Below are 15,143 nucleotides of genomic sequence, written 5' to 3' on the forward strand. Positions count from 1 at the left end.
GTTATTTTTTATCATATAGACCCCTCAAAATAACTTCAAATGTGATGTGGTCCCCCAAAAAAATTGTGTTGTAAAAATGAGAAATTGCTGGTCAACTTTTAACCCTTATAACTCCCTAACAAAAAAAAATTGTTTCCAAAATTGTGCTTATGTAAAGTAGACATGTGGGAAATGTTATTTATTAATTATTTTTCGTGACATATCTCTCTGATTTAAGGGCATAAAAATACAAAGTTTGAAAATTTCAAAATTTTAAAAATTTTCGCCATATTTCTGTTTTTTTCATAAATAATCGCAAGTAATATCGAAGAAATGTTACCAATACATGAAGTACAATATGTCACGAAAAAACCATCTCTGAATCAGCAGGATATGTTAAAGCGTTCCAGAGTTATAACCTCATAAAGTGACAGTGGTCAGAATTGTAAAAATTGGCTCGGTCATGAAGTACCAAATTGGCTCTGTCAATAAGCGGTTAACTACGACAATATTCATACAGCACATTGAAAATTTACAGGTTAGGAGCATAAACAAATGATTTAACCCCTTAGCGACGATGGGATTTTTCATTTGTGTTTCAGGTTTTTGCTCCCTGTTTTCCCAGAGCCATAGCTTTTTTCATTTTTCGCTCAACATGGTCATGTGAGGGCACATGGGACAAGTTGTACTGTTGAACTACACCATTGGTTTTACCAAATCATGAACTGGAGAACGGGATAAAAATTTAAAGTGCGGTGAAATTGCAAAGAAAGTGCAATTTCACAAATGTTTTTTTGAGGGTTTTTTTTACCATGTTTTTCTAAATGCTAAAATTGGCCTGTCATTAGGATTCTCTGGGTAATTATAACTTCACAAATACCAAACATTTATAGGTTCTGTTTTATTTGAGTGATGAAAAAAATCCAAAGTTTGCAAAAAAAGTGCCATTTTCCGAGACACGTAGCATCTCCATTTTTCAGGATGTGGGACTAAGTGAGGGCTTATTTTTTGCGTACCGATTTGTCGTTTTTATTGATATGATTTTGATATACACTCGATGTCTTGATCGCCTGTTATTGCATTTTATTGCATTTTGCAGCGACCAAAAAATGAAATTCTGGTGTTTTTATTTTATTTTTTCTCATTGCGTCGTTTACCAATCAGAATAATTATTTTTATATTTTGATAGACCAGGTGTTTAGGAATGTGGAGATATCAATTATGCATATTTTTGACATTTTGTTTTAATTGTTTTATTTTGAATGGGGGATGATTTAATCTTTTATATATTTTTTAAATTTTTTAAATATTTTTAAAAACATATTTTTCACTTTTCACTTGCTCCATGTGAGATTAGAAGCTGCAGTGATCCGATTGCTTGTGCTTCACATAGCAGGGCTTCAGCTTCAGCCCTACTACGTGTAGCTAAAATGATCATATGCTGTAAGTCCGGGCACAGGAGTTCAAGGTCCCTGAGGAGTCCAGTTTGCAAAATGTTGTCATTTGTGGGTGGTTTCCATTGTTTAGGCACATCAGAGGCTCTCTACATGCGACATGGCATCCAGTAATTATGCCAACAAATTTTAAATTCAAAAAGTCAAGTGGTGCTCCTTCCCTTTTGAGCCCTATCATGCGTCCAAACAGTAGTTTCCTTTCAAAAGTGAGGTATCGGCAAACTCAGAAGAAAGTGAACAGCAAATTGTTACCCTTGTGAAAATACAAAATTTGGGGCTAAAAAACATTTTTGAGGGAAAAATGTGATTTTTTTAAATTTTCACTGCTCAACAGTATAAGCTTCTGTGATGCACCTGGGGATTGCTCACCACACATCTAGATAAGTTCCCTGATCTAGATATGTTCCCTGAGGGGTCTAGTTTCCAAAATAGTGTCGCTTGTGAGCAGTTTCCACTGTTTAGGCACATCGGGAGCTCGCCAAACGTGAAATGGCATCCGCATATTATTCCAGCAAATTTTACATTCAAAAAGTCAATTGGCGCTCCTTCCCTTCCGAGCTCAGCCGTGTGCCTAAACAGCGGTTTTACCCCACACATGGGTAATCAGCATGCTAAGGAGAAATTGCACAACACATTTTGGGGTCCATTGTTTCCTGGTACTCTTGCAAAAAAAAAAAAAAAATTGGGTCCAATTAAATTTTTTTGTGAAAAAAAGTTAAATGTTAATTTTTTCTTCAACTTTTTATTAATTCCTGTTAAGCACCTGAATGGTTAATTAACTTGTTGAATGAGGTTTTGAACACCTTGAGGGGTGCAATTGTTAGAATGTTGTCACGTTTCGGTGTTTTCTTTCATATAGGTCTCTCCATGTCACTTCAAATGTGATGTGGTCCCTAAAAATAATGGTTTTGTAAATTTTGTTACAAAAATGAGAACTTGCTAGTCAAATTTAACCCTTCTAACTTCCTAACAAAAAATAATGTTTCAAAAATTGTACTGATGTAAAGTAGACATGAGGGAAATTATTTATTAACTATTTTGTATGACATAACTCTCCAATTTAAGGGTATAAGAATTAAAATTTTTAAAATTGCAACATTTTCACCTAATTTTCTTTTTTTTTGTGAATAAACACAAGTCATATTGAATAAATGTTACCACTATCATAAAGTACAATATGTCCCAAAAAAACATTCTCAGAATTAGTGGGATCTCTTGAAGCATTCCAGAGATATTAACACATAAAATGACACTGGTCAGTATTATAAAATTTGGCATTGTCATGAAAGTGAAAACAGGTTTGGGGTAAAGGGGTTAATATCATACACTGTAAGTGTACATAACATACCAATCCTAAATAGGCCATAATATTTCTAAATAGGCTCAGGACAGTTATAATCAAATAGAGTAGGTAATGACCATACATATCAGTTACCATCCAGTCCCACTAATAAAATGCAAAAATCAGCATAAGGTGGAATGCTTACCCATGATAGGGATTTATTGGTCCCCCATGCAACAACGACGCATGTTTCACATACTCCTTTATCAAGGGGAGTTGAAATAGACTCTTTCTCAACATTAAATAGCACTAAATCGCACCGGTTAGTGAGTGAGTGTGAACTGCGTCTCATGTCATAATTCTTGCTACCGCTTCCAGCTCTCCCACATTTCAGGCAAACTTATCACCTCATATGAGTCAATGGGAGCTTTTGGCTTGAATGTGACTGCAACAACTACACCCAGCTATAGTTGGACTGTTTTTCATTCTTTACTGGATGGTCTGTTTGCGACTGCTCGGAATGCCACTATTCCTCAAAATCTAGTGATGCTGCTTCAGTGTTACATATTTCTCCTGTATATTGACACTCCATTTAAATAAAAGTTTTAGTTCTTTTAGCAGAAGACCAGAACCTTCGATTTTCAGGAACAAAGTTAAAGGAACCTCTCAAAGTACAAACAGTGAGTACAGAAAGTATTCAGACCCCTTTCAATTTTTTACTCTGTTTCATTGTAGCCATTTGGTAAATTCAAAAAAAGTTCTTTTTTCACACTAATGTACACTCTGCACCCCATCATGACTGAAAAAAACCCAGAAATGTTGAAATCTTTGCAAATTTACTGAAAAAGAAAAACTGAATCACACGGTCATTGTTATTTCGACCCTTTGCTCAAACACTCATATTTAAGCCACATGCTGTCCATTACCTTGTGATCCGCCTTCAGATGGTTCTACTCCTTCATTGGAGTCCAGCTGTGCTTGATTAAACTGATAGGACTTGATTTGGAAAGGCACACATCTGTCTATATAAGAAAGAAAAAAAAAAAAAAAGCATGAACCGCACATCCCAAAATCATATGTTGATCTAAAGCCGCTAGGCAAAAATTAATATAACTGAATATGAGGTTTTCAGTTTAACATTCTGATCAGACTGTATGAAGCCCACTGCCACTTCACGGCAAACCTCGTAGTGGGTTCTATCACCCTAACGGAGCGGAGCCGTGCGGCGCCTACCGCCACAGCGGCCATGCACCAGCAGGGCGGACGGCCTGTTGCCCCACAGCACCCATGCTGCAAGACTGAGTCCCCAAGACTCCAGACCGCGCCGCCCCACCAGCACAAAGCCACAGCAGCAATGGCCGCCACACAGCACCAACACCAAAATGAAAGGAGCACTTAACCCCTTCATGACCCAGCCTATTTTGACCTTAAAGACCTTGCCGTTTTTTGCAATTCTGACCAGTGTCCCTTTATGAGGTAATAACTCAGGAACGCTTCAACGGATCCTAGCGGTTCTGAGATTATTTTTTCGTGACATATTGGGCTTCATGTTAGTGGTAAATTTAGGTCAATAAATTTTGCGTTTATTTGTGAGAAAAACGGAAATTTGGCGAAAATTTAGAAAATTTTGCAATTTTCACATTTTGAATTTTTATTCTGTTAAACCAGAGAGTTATGTGACACAAAATAGTTAATAAATAACATTTCCCACATGTTTACTTTACATCAGCACAATTTTGGAAACAAAATTTTTTTTTGCTAGGAAGTTATAAGGGTTAAAATTTGACCAGCGATTTCTCATTTTTACAACGAAATTTACAAAACCATTTTTTTTAGGGACCACCTCACATTTGAAGTCAGTTTGAGGGGTCTATATGGCTGAAAATACCCAAAAGTGACACCATTCTAAAAACTGCACCCCTCAAGGTACTCAAAACCACATTCAAGAAGTTTATTAACCCTTCAGGTGCTTCACAGCAGCAGAAGCAACATGGAAGGAAAAAATGAACATTTAACTTTTTAGTCACAAAAATTATCTTTTATCAACAATTTTTTTATTTTCCCAATGGTAAAAGGAGAAACTGAACCACGAAAGTTGTTGTCCAATTTGTCCTGAGTACGCTGATACCTCATATGTGGGGGTAAACCACTGTTTGGGCGCACGGCAGGGCTTGGAAGGGAAGGAGCGCCATTTGACTTTTTGAATCAAAAATTGGCTCCACTCTTTAGCGGACACCATGTCACGTTTGGAGAGCCCCCGTGTGCCTAAAAATTGGAGCTCCCCCACAAGTGACCCCATTTTGGAAACTAGACGCCCCAAGGAACTTATCTAGATGCATAGTGAGCACTTTGAACCCCCAGGTGCTTCACAAATTGATCCGTAAAAATGAAAAAGTACTTTTTTTTCACAAAAAAATTCTTTTAGCCTCAATTTTTTTATTTTCACATGGGCAACAGGATAAAATGGAACCTAAAATTTGTTGGGCAATTTCTCCTGAGTACACTGATACCTCACATGTGGGGGTAAACCACTGTTTGGGCACATGGTAAGGCTCAGAAGGGAAGGAGCGCCATTTGACTTTTTGAATGAAAAATTATCTCCATCGTTAGCGGACACCATGTCGCGTTTGGAGAGCTCCTGTGTGCCTAAACATTGGCGCTCCCCCACAAGTGACCCCATTTTGGAAACTAGACCCCCCCAAGGAACTTATTTAGATGCCTAGTGAGCACTTTAAACCCTCAGGTGCTTCACAAATTGATCTGTAAAAATGAAAAAGTACTTTTTTTTCACAAAAAAATTCTTTTCGCCTCAATTTTTTCATTTTCTCATGGGAAATAGGATAAAATGGATCACAAAATTTGTTGGGCAATTTCTCCCGAGTACGCCGATACCTCATATGTGGGGGTAAACCACTGTTTGGGCACTCGGCAGGGCTCGGAAGGGAAGGCGCGCCATTTGACTTTTTGAATGGAAAATTAGCTCCAATTGTTAGCGGACACCATGTCGCGTTTGGAGAGCCCCTGTGTGCCTAAACATTGGAGCTCCCCCACAAGTGACCCCATTTTGGAAACTAGACCCCCCAATGAACTTATCTAGATGAATATTGAGCACTTTAAACCCCCAGGTGCTTCACAGAAGTTTATAACGCAGAGCCATGAAATAAAAAATAATTTTTCTTTCCTCAAAAATGATTTTTTAGCCTGGAATTTCCTATTTTGCCAAGGGTAATAGGAGAAATTGGACCCCAAATGTTGTTGTCCAGTTTGTCCTGAATACGCTGATACCCCATATGTGGGGGTAAACCACTGTTTGGGCGCACGGCAGGGCTCGGAAGGGAAGGCACGCCATTTGGCTTTTTAAATGGAAAATTAGCTCCAATCATTAGCGGACACCATGTCACGTTTGGAGAGCCCCTGTGAGCCTAAACATTGGAGATCCCCCAGAAATGACCCCATTTTGGAAACTAGTCCACCAAAGGAACTAATCTAGATGTGTGGTGAGGACTTTGAACCCCCAAGTGCTTCACAGAAGTTTATAACGCAGAGCCATGAAAATAAAAAAAAATATATATTTTCTCAAAAATGATTTTTAGCCTGCAATTTTTTATTTTCCAAAGGGTAACAGGAGAAATTTGACCCTAAAAGTTGTTGTCCAGTTTCTCCTGAGTACGCTGATACCCCATATGTGGGGGTAAACCACTGTTTGGGCACATGCCGGGGCTCGGAAGTGAAGTAGTGATGTTTTGAAATGCAGACTTTGATGGAATTCTCTGTGGGCGTCACGTTGCGTTTGCAGAGCCCCTGATGTGGCTTAACAGTAGAAACCCCCCACAAGTGACCCCATTTTGGAAACTAGACCCCGAATGGAACTTATTTAGATGTGTGGTGAGCACTTTGAACCCCCAAGTGCTTCACAGAAGTTTATAATGCAGAGCCGTGAAAATAATAAATACGTTTTCTTTCCTCAAAAATAATTATTTAGCCCAGAATTTTTTAATTTTCCCAAGGGTAACAGGAGAAATTTGACCCCAATATTTGTTGTCCAGTTTCTCCTGAGTACGGTGATACCCCATATGTGGGGGTAAACTACTGCTTGGGCACATGCCGGGGCTCGGAAGTGAAGTAGTGACGTTTTAAAATGCAGACTTTGATGGAATGCTCTGCGGGCGTCACGTTGCGTTTGCAGAGCCCCTGATGTGGCTAAACAGTAGAAACCCCCCACAAGTGACCCCATTTTGGAAACTAGACCCCGAAAGGAACTTATGTAGATGTGTGGTGAGCACTTTGAACCCCCAAGTGCTTCACAGAAGTTTATAATGCAGAGCCGTGAAAATAATAAATACGTTTTCTTTCCTCAAAAATAATTATTTAGCCCAGAATTTTTTATTTTCCCAAGGGTTACAGGAGAAATTGGACCCCAAAAGTTGTTGTCCAGTTTCTCCTGAGTACGCTGATACTCCATGTGTGGAGGTAAACCACTGTTTGGGCACACGTCGGGGCTCAGAAGGGAAGTAGTGACTTTTGAAATGCAGACTTTGATGGAATGGTCTGCGGGCGTCACGTTGCGTTTGCAGAGCCCCTGGTGTGCCTAAACAGTAGAAACCCCCCACAAGTGACCCCATTTTAGAAACTAGACCCCCCCAAGGAACTTATCTAGATATGTGGTGAGCACTTTGAACCCCCAAGTGCTTTACAGACGTTTACAACGCAGAGCCGTGAAAATAAAAAATAATTTTTCTTTCCTCAAAAATGATGTTTTAGCAAACATTTTTTATTTTCACAAGGGTAACAGGAGAAATTGGACCCCAGTAATTGTTGCGCAGTTTATCCTGAGTATGCTGGTACCCCATATGTGGGGGTAAACCACTGTTTGGGCACACGTCGGGGCTCAGAATTGACGGAGCACCATTTGACTTTTTGAATACGAGATTGGCTGGAATCAATGGTGGCACCATGTTGCGTTTGGAGACCCCTGATGTGCCTAAACAGTGGTAACCCCTCAATTCTACCTCCAACACTAACCCCCCCACACCCCTAACCCTAATCCCAACTGTAGCCATAACCCTAATCACAACCCTAACCGCAACACACCCCTAACCACAACCCTAACCCCAACACACCCCTAACCCTAACCACAACCCTAATTCCAACCCTAACCCTAAGGCTATGTGCCCACGTTGCGGATTCGTGTGAGATTTTTTCAGCATCATTTTTGAAAAATCCGCGGGTAAAAGGCACTGCGTTTTACCTGCGGATTTTCCACGGATTTCCAGTGTTTTTTGTGATTTCACCTGCGGATTCCTATTGAGGAACAGGTGTAAAACGCTGCGGAATCCGCACAAAGAATTGACATGCTGCGGAAAATACAACGCAGCGTTTCCGCGCGGTATTTTCTGCACCATGGGCACAGCGGATTTGGTTTCCATATGTTTACATGGTACTGTAAACCTGATGAAACACTGCTGCGAATCCGCAGCGGCCAATCCGCTGCGGATCCGCAGCCAAATCCGCACCGTGTGCACATAGCCTAATTCTAAAGGTATGTACACACGCTGCGGAAAACGCTGCGGATCCGCAGCAGTTTCCCATGAGTTTACAGTTCAATGTAAACCTATGGGAAACAAAAATCGCTGTACACATGCTGCGGAAAAACTGCACGGAAACGCAGCGGTTTACATTCCGCAGCATGTCACTTCTTTGTGCGGATTCCGCAGCGGTTTTACAACTGCTCCAATAGAAAATCGCAGTTGTAAAACCGCAGTGAAATGCGCAGAAAAAATGCGGTAAATCCACCATAAATCCGCAGCGGTTTAGCACCGCGGATTTATCAAATCCGCAGCGGAAAAATCCACAGAGGACCAGAATACGTGTGCACATACCGAAACCCTAACCCTAGCCCTAACCCTACCCCTACCCCTAACCCTACCCCTAATCCTACCCCTAACCCTAACCCTAACCCTACCCCTAACCCTAGCCCTAACCCTACCCCTAGCCCTAACCCTAGCCCTAACCCTACCCCTAAAGGTACCTTCACACATAACGATATTGTTAACGATATCGTTGCTATTTGTGACGTAGCAACGATATCGTTAATGAAATCGTTATGTGTGACAGCGACCAACGATCAGGCCCCTGCTGGGAGATCGTTGGTCGCTGAATAAAGTCCAGAACTTTATTTCGTCGCTGGACTCCCTGGAGACATCGCTGGATCGGCGTGTGTGACACCGATCCAGCGATGTCTTCACTGGTAACCAGGGTAAACATCGGGTAACTAAGCGCAGGGCCGCGCTTAGTAACCCGATGTTTACCCTGGTTACCATGCTAAAAGTAAAAAAAAACAAACACTAGATACTTACCTACCGCTGTCTGTCCTCCAGCGCTGCGCTCTGCACTCCTCCTGTACTGGCTGTGAGCCGGAAAGCAGAGCGGTGACGTCACCGCTCTGCTTTCCGGCTCCCAGACAGTACAGGAGGAGAGCAGAGAAGCAGAGCGCAGCGCTGGAGGACAGACAGCGGTAGGTAAGTGTCTAGTGTTTGTTTTTTTTTACTTTTAGGATGGTAACCAGGGTAAATATCGGGTTACTAAGCGCGGCCCTGCGCTTAGTTACCCGATGTTTACCCTGGTTACCGGCATCGTTGGTCGCTGGAGAGCGGTCTGTGTGACAGCTCTCCAGCGACCAAACAGCGACGCTGCAGCGATCCGGATCGTTGTCGGTATCGCTGCAGCGTCGCTTAATGTGAAGGGGCCTTTACCCTAACCCTATTCTAACATTAGTGGAAAAAAAAAATTCTTTATTTTTTTATTGTCCCTACCTATGGGGGTGACAAAGGGGGGGGGGTCATTTATTATTTTTTTTATTTTGATCACTGAGATATAATCTATCTCAGTGATCAAAATGCACTTTGGAACGAATCTGCCGGCCGGCAGATTCGGCGGGCGCACTGCGCATGCGCCCTCCATTGTGGAAGATGGCGGCGCCCGGGAGGAAGACGGACGGACCCCGGCAGGATCGGTAAGTATGATGGGATGGGGGGGAGCACGGGGGGGGGTGATCGGAGCATGGGGGGTGGATCGGAGCGCGGGAGGGGTGGAACGGAGCACGGAGGGGGTGCATTGGAGCATCGGGGGGGTGGATCGGACTGCAGGGGGGGTGGATCGGACTGCAGGGGGGGTGGGTCGGAGTGCAGGGGGGGTGATTGGAGCACGGGGAGGGTGATTGGTGCACGGGGGAGCGGACAAGAGCACGGGGGGAGCGGAGCACAGGACGGAGGGGAGCCGGAGCAGTGTACCGGCCAGATCGGAGGGCTGGGGGGGCGATCGGTGGGGTGGGGTGGGGGCACATTAGTGTTTCCAGCCATGGCCGATGATATTGCAGCATAGGCCATGGCTGGATTGTAATATTTCACCAGTTATAATAGGTGAAATATTACAAATTGCTCTGATTGGCAGTTTCACTTTCAACAGCCAATCAGAGCGATCGTAGCCACGGGGGGGTGAAGCCACCCCCCCTGGGCTAAACTACCACTCCCCCTGTCCTTGCAGATCGGGTGAAATGGGAGTTAACCCTTTCACCCGATCTGCAGGGACGCGATCTTTCCATGACGCCACATAGGCGTCATGGGTCGGATTGGCACCGACTTTCATGACGCCTATGTGGCGTCATGGGTCGGGAAGGGGTTAAACTCACCTTCCTCCAGCTCTTCAGTGAGAGCCAAAATGGGCTAGACCCCTCACTTTGCAGTCTCCTGATAATTAAAATCACCTGTGCCAAATGGGAGGAGTGCTGGTCCAAGAAGAAGACTAGAACATGCTTTGCAAAAAAGAAAAAAAAAAAAAAGCATGAACCGCACATCCCAAAATCATACGTTGATCTAAAGCCGCTAGGCAAAAATTAATATAACTGAATATGAGGTTTTCAGTTTAACATTCTGATCAGACTGTATGAAGCCCACTGCCACTTCACGGCAAACCTCGTAGTGGGTCCTATCGCCCTAACGGAGCGGAGCCGTGCGGCGCCCACCGCCACAGCGGCCATGCACCAGCAGGGCTAACGGCCTGTTGCCCCACAGCACCCATGCTGCAAGACTGAGTCCCCAAGACTCCAGACCGCGCCGCCCCACCAGCACAAAGCCACAGCAACAATGGCCGCCACACAGCACCAACACCAAAATGAAAGGAGCACTTAAACTCACCTTCCTCCAGCTCTTCAGTGAGAGCCAAAATGGGCTAGACCTCTTACTTTGCAGTCTCCTGCTAATTAAAATCACCTGAGCCAAATGGGAGGAGTGCTGGTCCAAGAAGAAGACTAGAGCATGCTTTGCAAAAAAGAAAAAAAAAAAAAAGCATGAACCGCACATCCCAAAATCATACGTTGATCTAAAGCCGCTAGGCAAAAATTAATATAACTGAATATGAGGTTTTCAGTTTAACATTCTGATCAGACTGTATGAAGCCCACTGCCACTTCACGGCAAACCTCGTAGTGGGTCCTATCGCCCTAACGGAGCGGAGCCGTGCGGCGCCCACCGCCACAGCGGCCATGCACCAGCAGGGCGGACGGCCTGTTGCCCCACAGCACCCATGCTGCAAGACTGAGTCCCCAAGACTCCAGACCGCGCCGCCCCACCAGCACAAAGCCACAGCAACAATGGCCGCCACACAGCACCAACACCAAAATGAAAGGAGCACTTAAACTCACCTTCCTCCAGCTCTTCAGTGAGAGCCAAAATGGGCTAGACCCCTTACTTTGCAGTCTCCTGCTAATTAAAATCACCTGAGCCAAATGGGAGGAGTGCTGGTCCAAGAAGAAGAATAGAGCATGCTTTGCAAAAAAGAAAAAAAAAAAGCATGAACCGCACATCCCAAAATCATACGTTGATCTAAAGCCGCTAGGCAAAAATTAATATAACTGAATATGAGGTTTTCAGTTTAACATTCTGATCAGACTGTATGAAGCCCACTGCCACTTCACGGCAAACCTCGTAGTGGGTCCTATCGCCCTAACGGGCTATATAAGACCTCACAGCTCACAGTGCATGTCAGACCAAATGAGAATCATGAGGTCAAAGGGACTGGCCAGGGAACTCAGAGACAGAATTGTGGTAAGGCACAGATCTGGCCAAGGTTACAACAGAATTTCTGCAGTACTGCCTTGGCACAATTCTGTCTCTGAGCTACTTGGCCAGTTCCTTTGACCTCATGATTCTCATTTGGTCTGACGTGCACTGTGAGCTGTGAGGTCTTATATAGACAGGTGTGTGCCTTTCCAAATCAAGTCCTGTCAGTTTAATTAAACACAGCTGGACTGCAATGATGGAGTAGAACCATCTCAAGGAGGATCACAAGGAAATGGACAGCATGTGACTTAAATATGAGTGTCTGAGCAAAGGGTCTGAATACTTATGACCATGTGATATTTCAGTTTTTCTTTTTTATTACATTTGCAAAAATGTCTACATTTCTGTTTGTTTCAGTCAAGATGGGGTGCAGTGTGTACATTAATGAGAAAAACAATCAACTTTTTTGAATTTACCAAATGGCTGCAATGAAATAGTGAAAAATTTAAAGGGGCCTGAATACTTTCCGTACGCACTGTAACATTAGCAATTGTAGTAAATGGCCACAATATAAAAATGAGAATATCACTGTAAAGACGACCTATAACCATGGGATCATTAGGTTTTTTTTAATGAAAAATAGCCTACACAATAAAATTATTTCTCTAAATAATGGCAGGACAGGAACAGCTTAGACAGGAGCTCATCTGCAACTTTACAACATTTTATAAAATGTTTTTGTTACCGTAGTTATAGTTAGAGAATTCATTTCTGTGGGACATATTTATCAATTTGATTGATGATCCTCTTGTACTAAGAACTCTCCAAAGTGATTGTCCAGTGAATACAATTTATAACCTATCCCCAGGATAGATGAAACTTGTTGATCTGTGGATGTCCAACTGATAGGACCAACAATGTTCGGCAGGACGGGGAAATTTTGTCTTCAACAAAGAACTTTTACCCCCATTACAAAATAGTGAACACCACTCCATTTATTCTTTATGGTTCTGCTGGAACAAGTAGAGAGCAGCGTTCGGCAGCCCCATAGGGAATTAATGGATCAGCTGGCGAGCATGTATATTGCTGCTCCATTCTAACAGGAATACAATTTCCCCGTTATCCTGACCGATGCAGATCCAAGCAGTTGAATCCCCAACAATCAACAAGTAATCACCTATCCTACGACAACCCCTTTAAGTAGTACCAGGCAGAATTGGTGTGATCTTTCAATGTACTTACTGTATGACGTACAAACCTGTGAGTGACACAGTATTATAATCCTACTTAGGCCGGATGGCAAAGAACCTCAGCACAGAGAGAACAAGAACTGGAAAAGCTGGAGAAGACATTACTATTATGTGTAACTATGACAAGACCCGTTTTGCACTGTATGATAAATTTTGGTGCCGTGGTGAGTGGAGGAATAACTGTGTAATTTTATGTGAAAGCAAATGGTCAGAACAAAACTGTCATGACAAACGAATGAGCATTAACGATAACAGATATGGAAAACTTATCATAACTATGAGAAATATTGTCGTAGAAGATGGTGGAACGTATTGGTGTGGAATTCAAAAACAATATGGAAATCCTATGATACTGGTAAATCTCCGGATCATTGATGGTAAGTTCTTCTGAGAGTTTGTCTACAATGTGTCATATGATATAAAAAAAATTACACTTTAGATAAGGTATTTAAAGGGATTGTCCTCTCTTGTCCTTGAATAGTGTCTGTCTGGTATTAGAGCTTATGTTCATCGAAGTGACTAGCACTGAATTGCTACACCAGACACAGCTAATTGATGTTCATAGAATAATTATTTTTATCCTGGAAGCTTTATTTTATTGTGGCTCTTTAGTAATCTACATCTTACTTATTGTTTTTGATCTTTTATTTAATCTATGTAAATTTCATAGCAAGTTTGTAAGCCTACCATTAGCTTATATGATAAGCCGTTTTACTTTTAGATTTACCTTCACAATGCCTATGTATGGCTAAATCATTCAAGTGTCAGGCTAGGCATCCATAGCACATAGATATACACTCTTCACCATTTTGTCAATTTTAAAGCATTTCAATGATATTTGTGTTTACCTAAGGGCTTATTCATATGACCTATTTTCACATGCGGCTACTGTCCATAGTAGGTCAGAAAATGGGCCAATTAATTTCTGCAATTTTCCAAATGGTGCTAAGAAAATCGCAACATGCACAACTTTGGTCTGATTATCAGATGAGTCTCCCACAGGGTCTATTCTTACAGATAGAACATGGATATACCGTAATTAATTTTACTGAGGTATACAACTAGCTTGTCACTAAGGAACTCAACTTTTTCATCATTCATCTGAACACAGTCTTAAGGTACCGTCACATTTAACCGCGCTGCAGCGATCTAGACAACGATGCCGATCGCTGCAGCGTCGCTGTTTGGTCGCTGGAGAGCTGTCACACAGACAGCTCTCCAGCGACCAACGATCCCGAAGTCCCGGGTAACCAGGGTAAACATCGGGTTACTAAGCACATGGCCGCGTTTAGTAACCCGATGTTTACCCTGGTTACCATTGTAAAAGTAAAAAAAAAAAACACTACATACTTCCATTCCTGTCGCGCCCCCGCCGTCAGCTTCCCTGCACTGTGTAAGCGCTGGCCGGAAAGCAGAGCGGTGACGTCACCGCTGTGCTCTGTTTTACGGCCGGCCGGCGCTGACACTGGGGGACACAGGGAAGCTGACGCCGGGTAAACGTAACAGGAATGTAAGTATGTAGTGTTTTTTTTTTAACTTTTACAATGGTAACCAGGGTAAACATCGGGTTACTAAGCGTGGCCCTGCGCTTACTAGCCCGATGTTTACCCTGGTTGCCAGTGAAGACATCGATGAATCGGCATCACACACGCCGATTCAGCAATGTCAGCGGGTGATCCAACGACAAAATAAAGTCCTGGACTTTCCCCAGCAACCAACGATCTCCCAGCAGGGGCCTGATCGTTGGTCGCTGTCACGCATAACGATTTCGTTAACGATATCGTTGCTATGTCTCAAAAAGCAACGATATCCTTAACGATATCGTTATGTGTGATGGTACCTTTAGGGTATGTGCACACGTTGCAGATTTGACTGCAGAATTTTCTGCACAGAATCTGCACCTCTTGGCAGAAAATGCAGGTAAAAATCTGATGTTGTTGATGCGTTTTTGATGCGTTTTTTTTCACGTGGATTTGTATGCATTTTAGTAACCTAAATAAAGATCTATTATTTAAAAAAAAAAGAATTGCAATGTAATTTCCATGGAAGAATAGTGTTTACACACACAGACAGACAGGCAGACAGACAGGCAGACAGGTAGATAGAAAAAATGGTACATAAAT

At 42.7% G+C, this 15,143-nt stretch overlaps 1 protein-coding gene across 1 annotated transcript in view; it reads left to right on the forward strand.

Moving 5' to 3' along the window:
- LOC138671999 (polymeric immunoglobulin receptor-like) overlaps positions 1-15,143 on the forward strand; it is a 128,026-nt gene that overhangs the window by 17,085 nt on the left and 95,798 nt on the right. The window contains exon 2 of the mRNA XM_069760087.1: positions 13,062-13,397. Coding sequence (XP_069616188.1) covers positions 13,062-13,397 — 336 coding nt within the window. The remainder of the gene's footprint in view (positions 1-13,061; positions 13,398-15,143) is intronic.

This window comes from Ranitomeya imitator, chromosome 3 (genome assembly GCF_032444005.1).
Source record: "Ranitomeya imitator isolate aRanImi1 chromosome 3, aRanImi1.pri, whole genome shotgun sequence".
NCBI classification, from domain to species: Eukaryota; Metazoa; Chordata; class Amphibia; order Anura; family Dendrobatidae; genus Ranitomeya; species Ranitomeya imitator.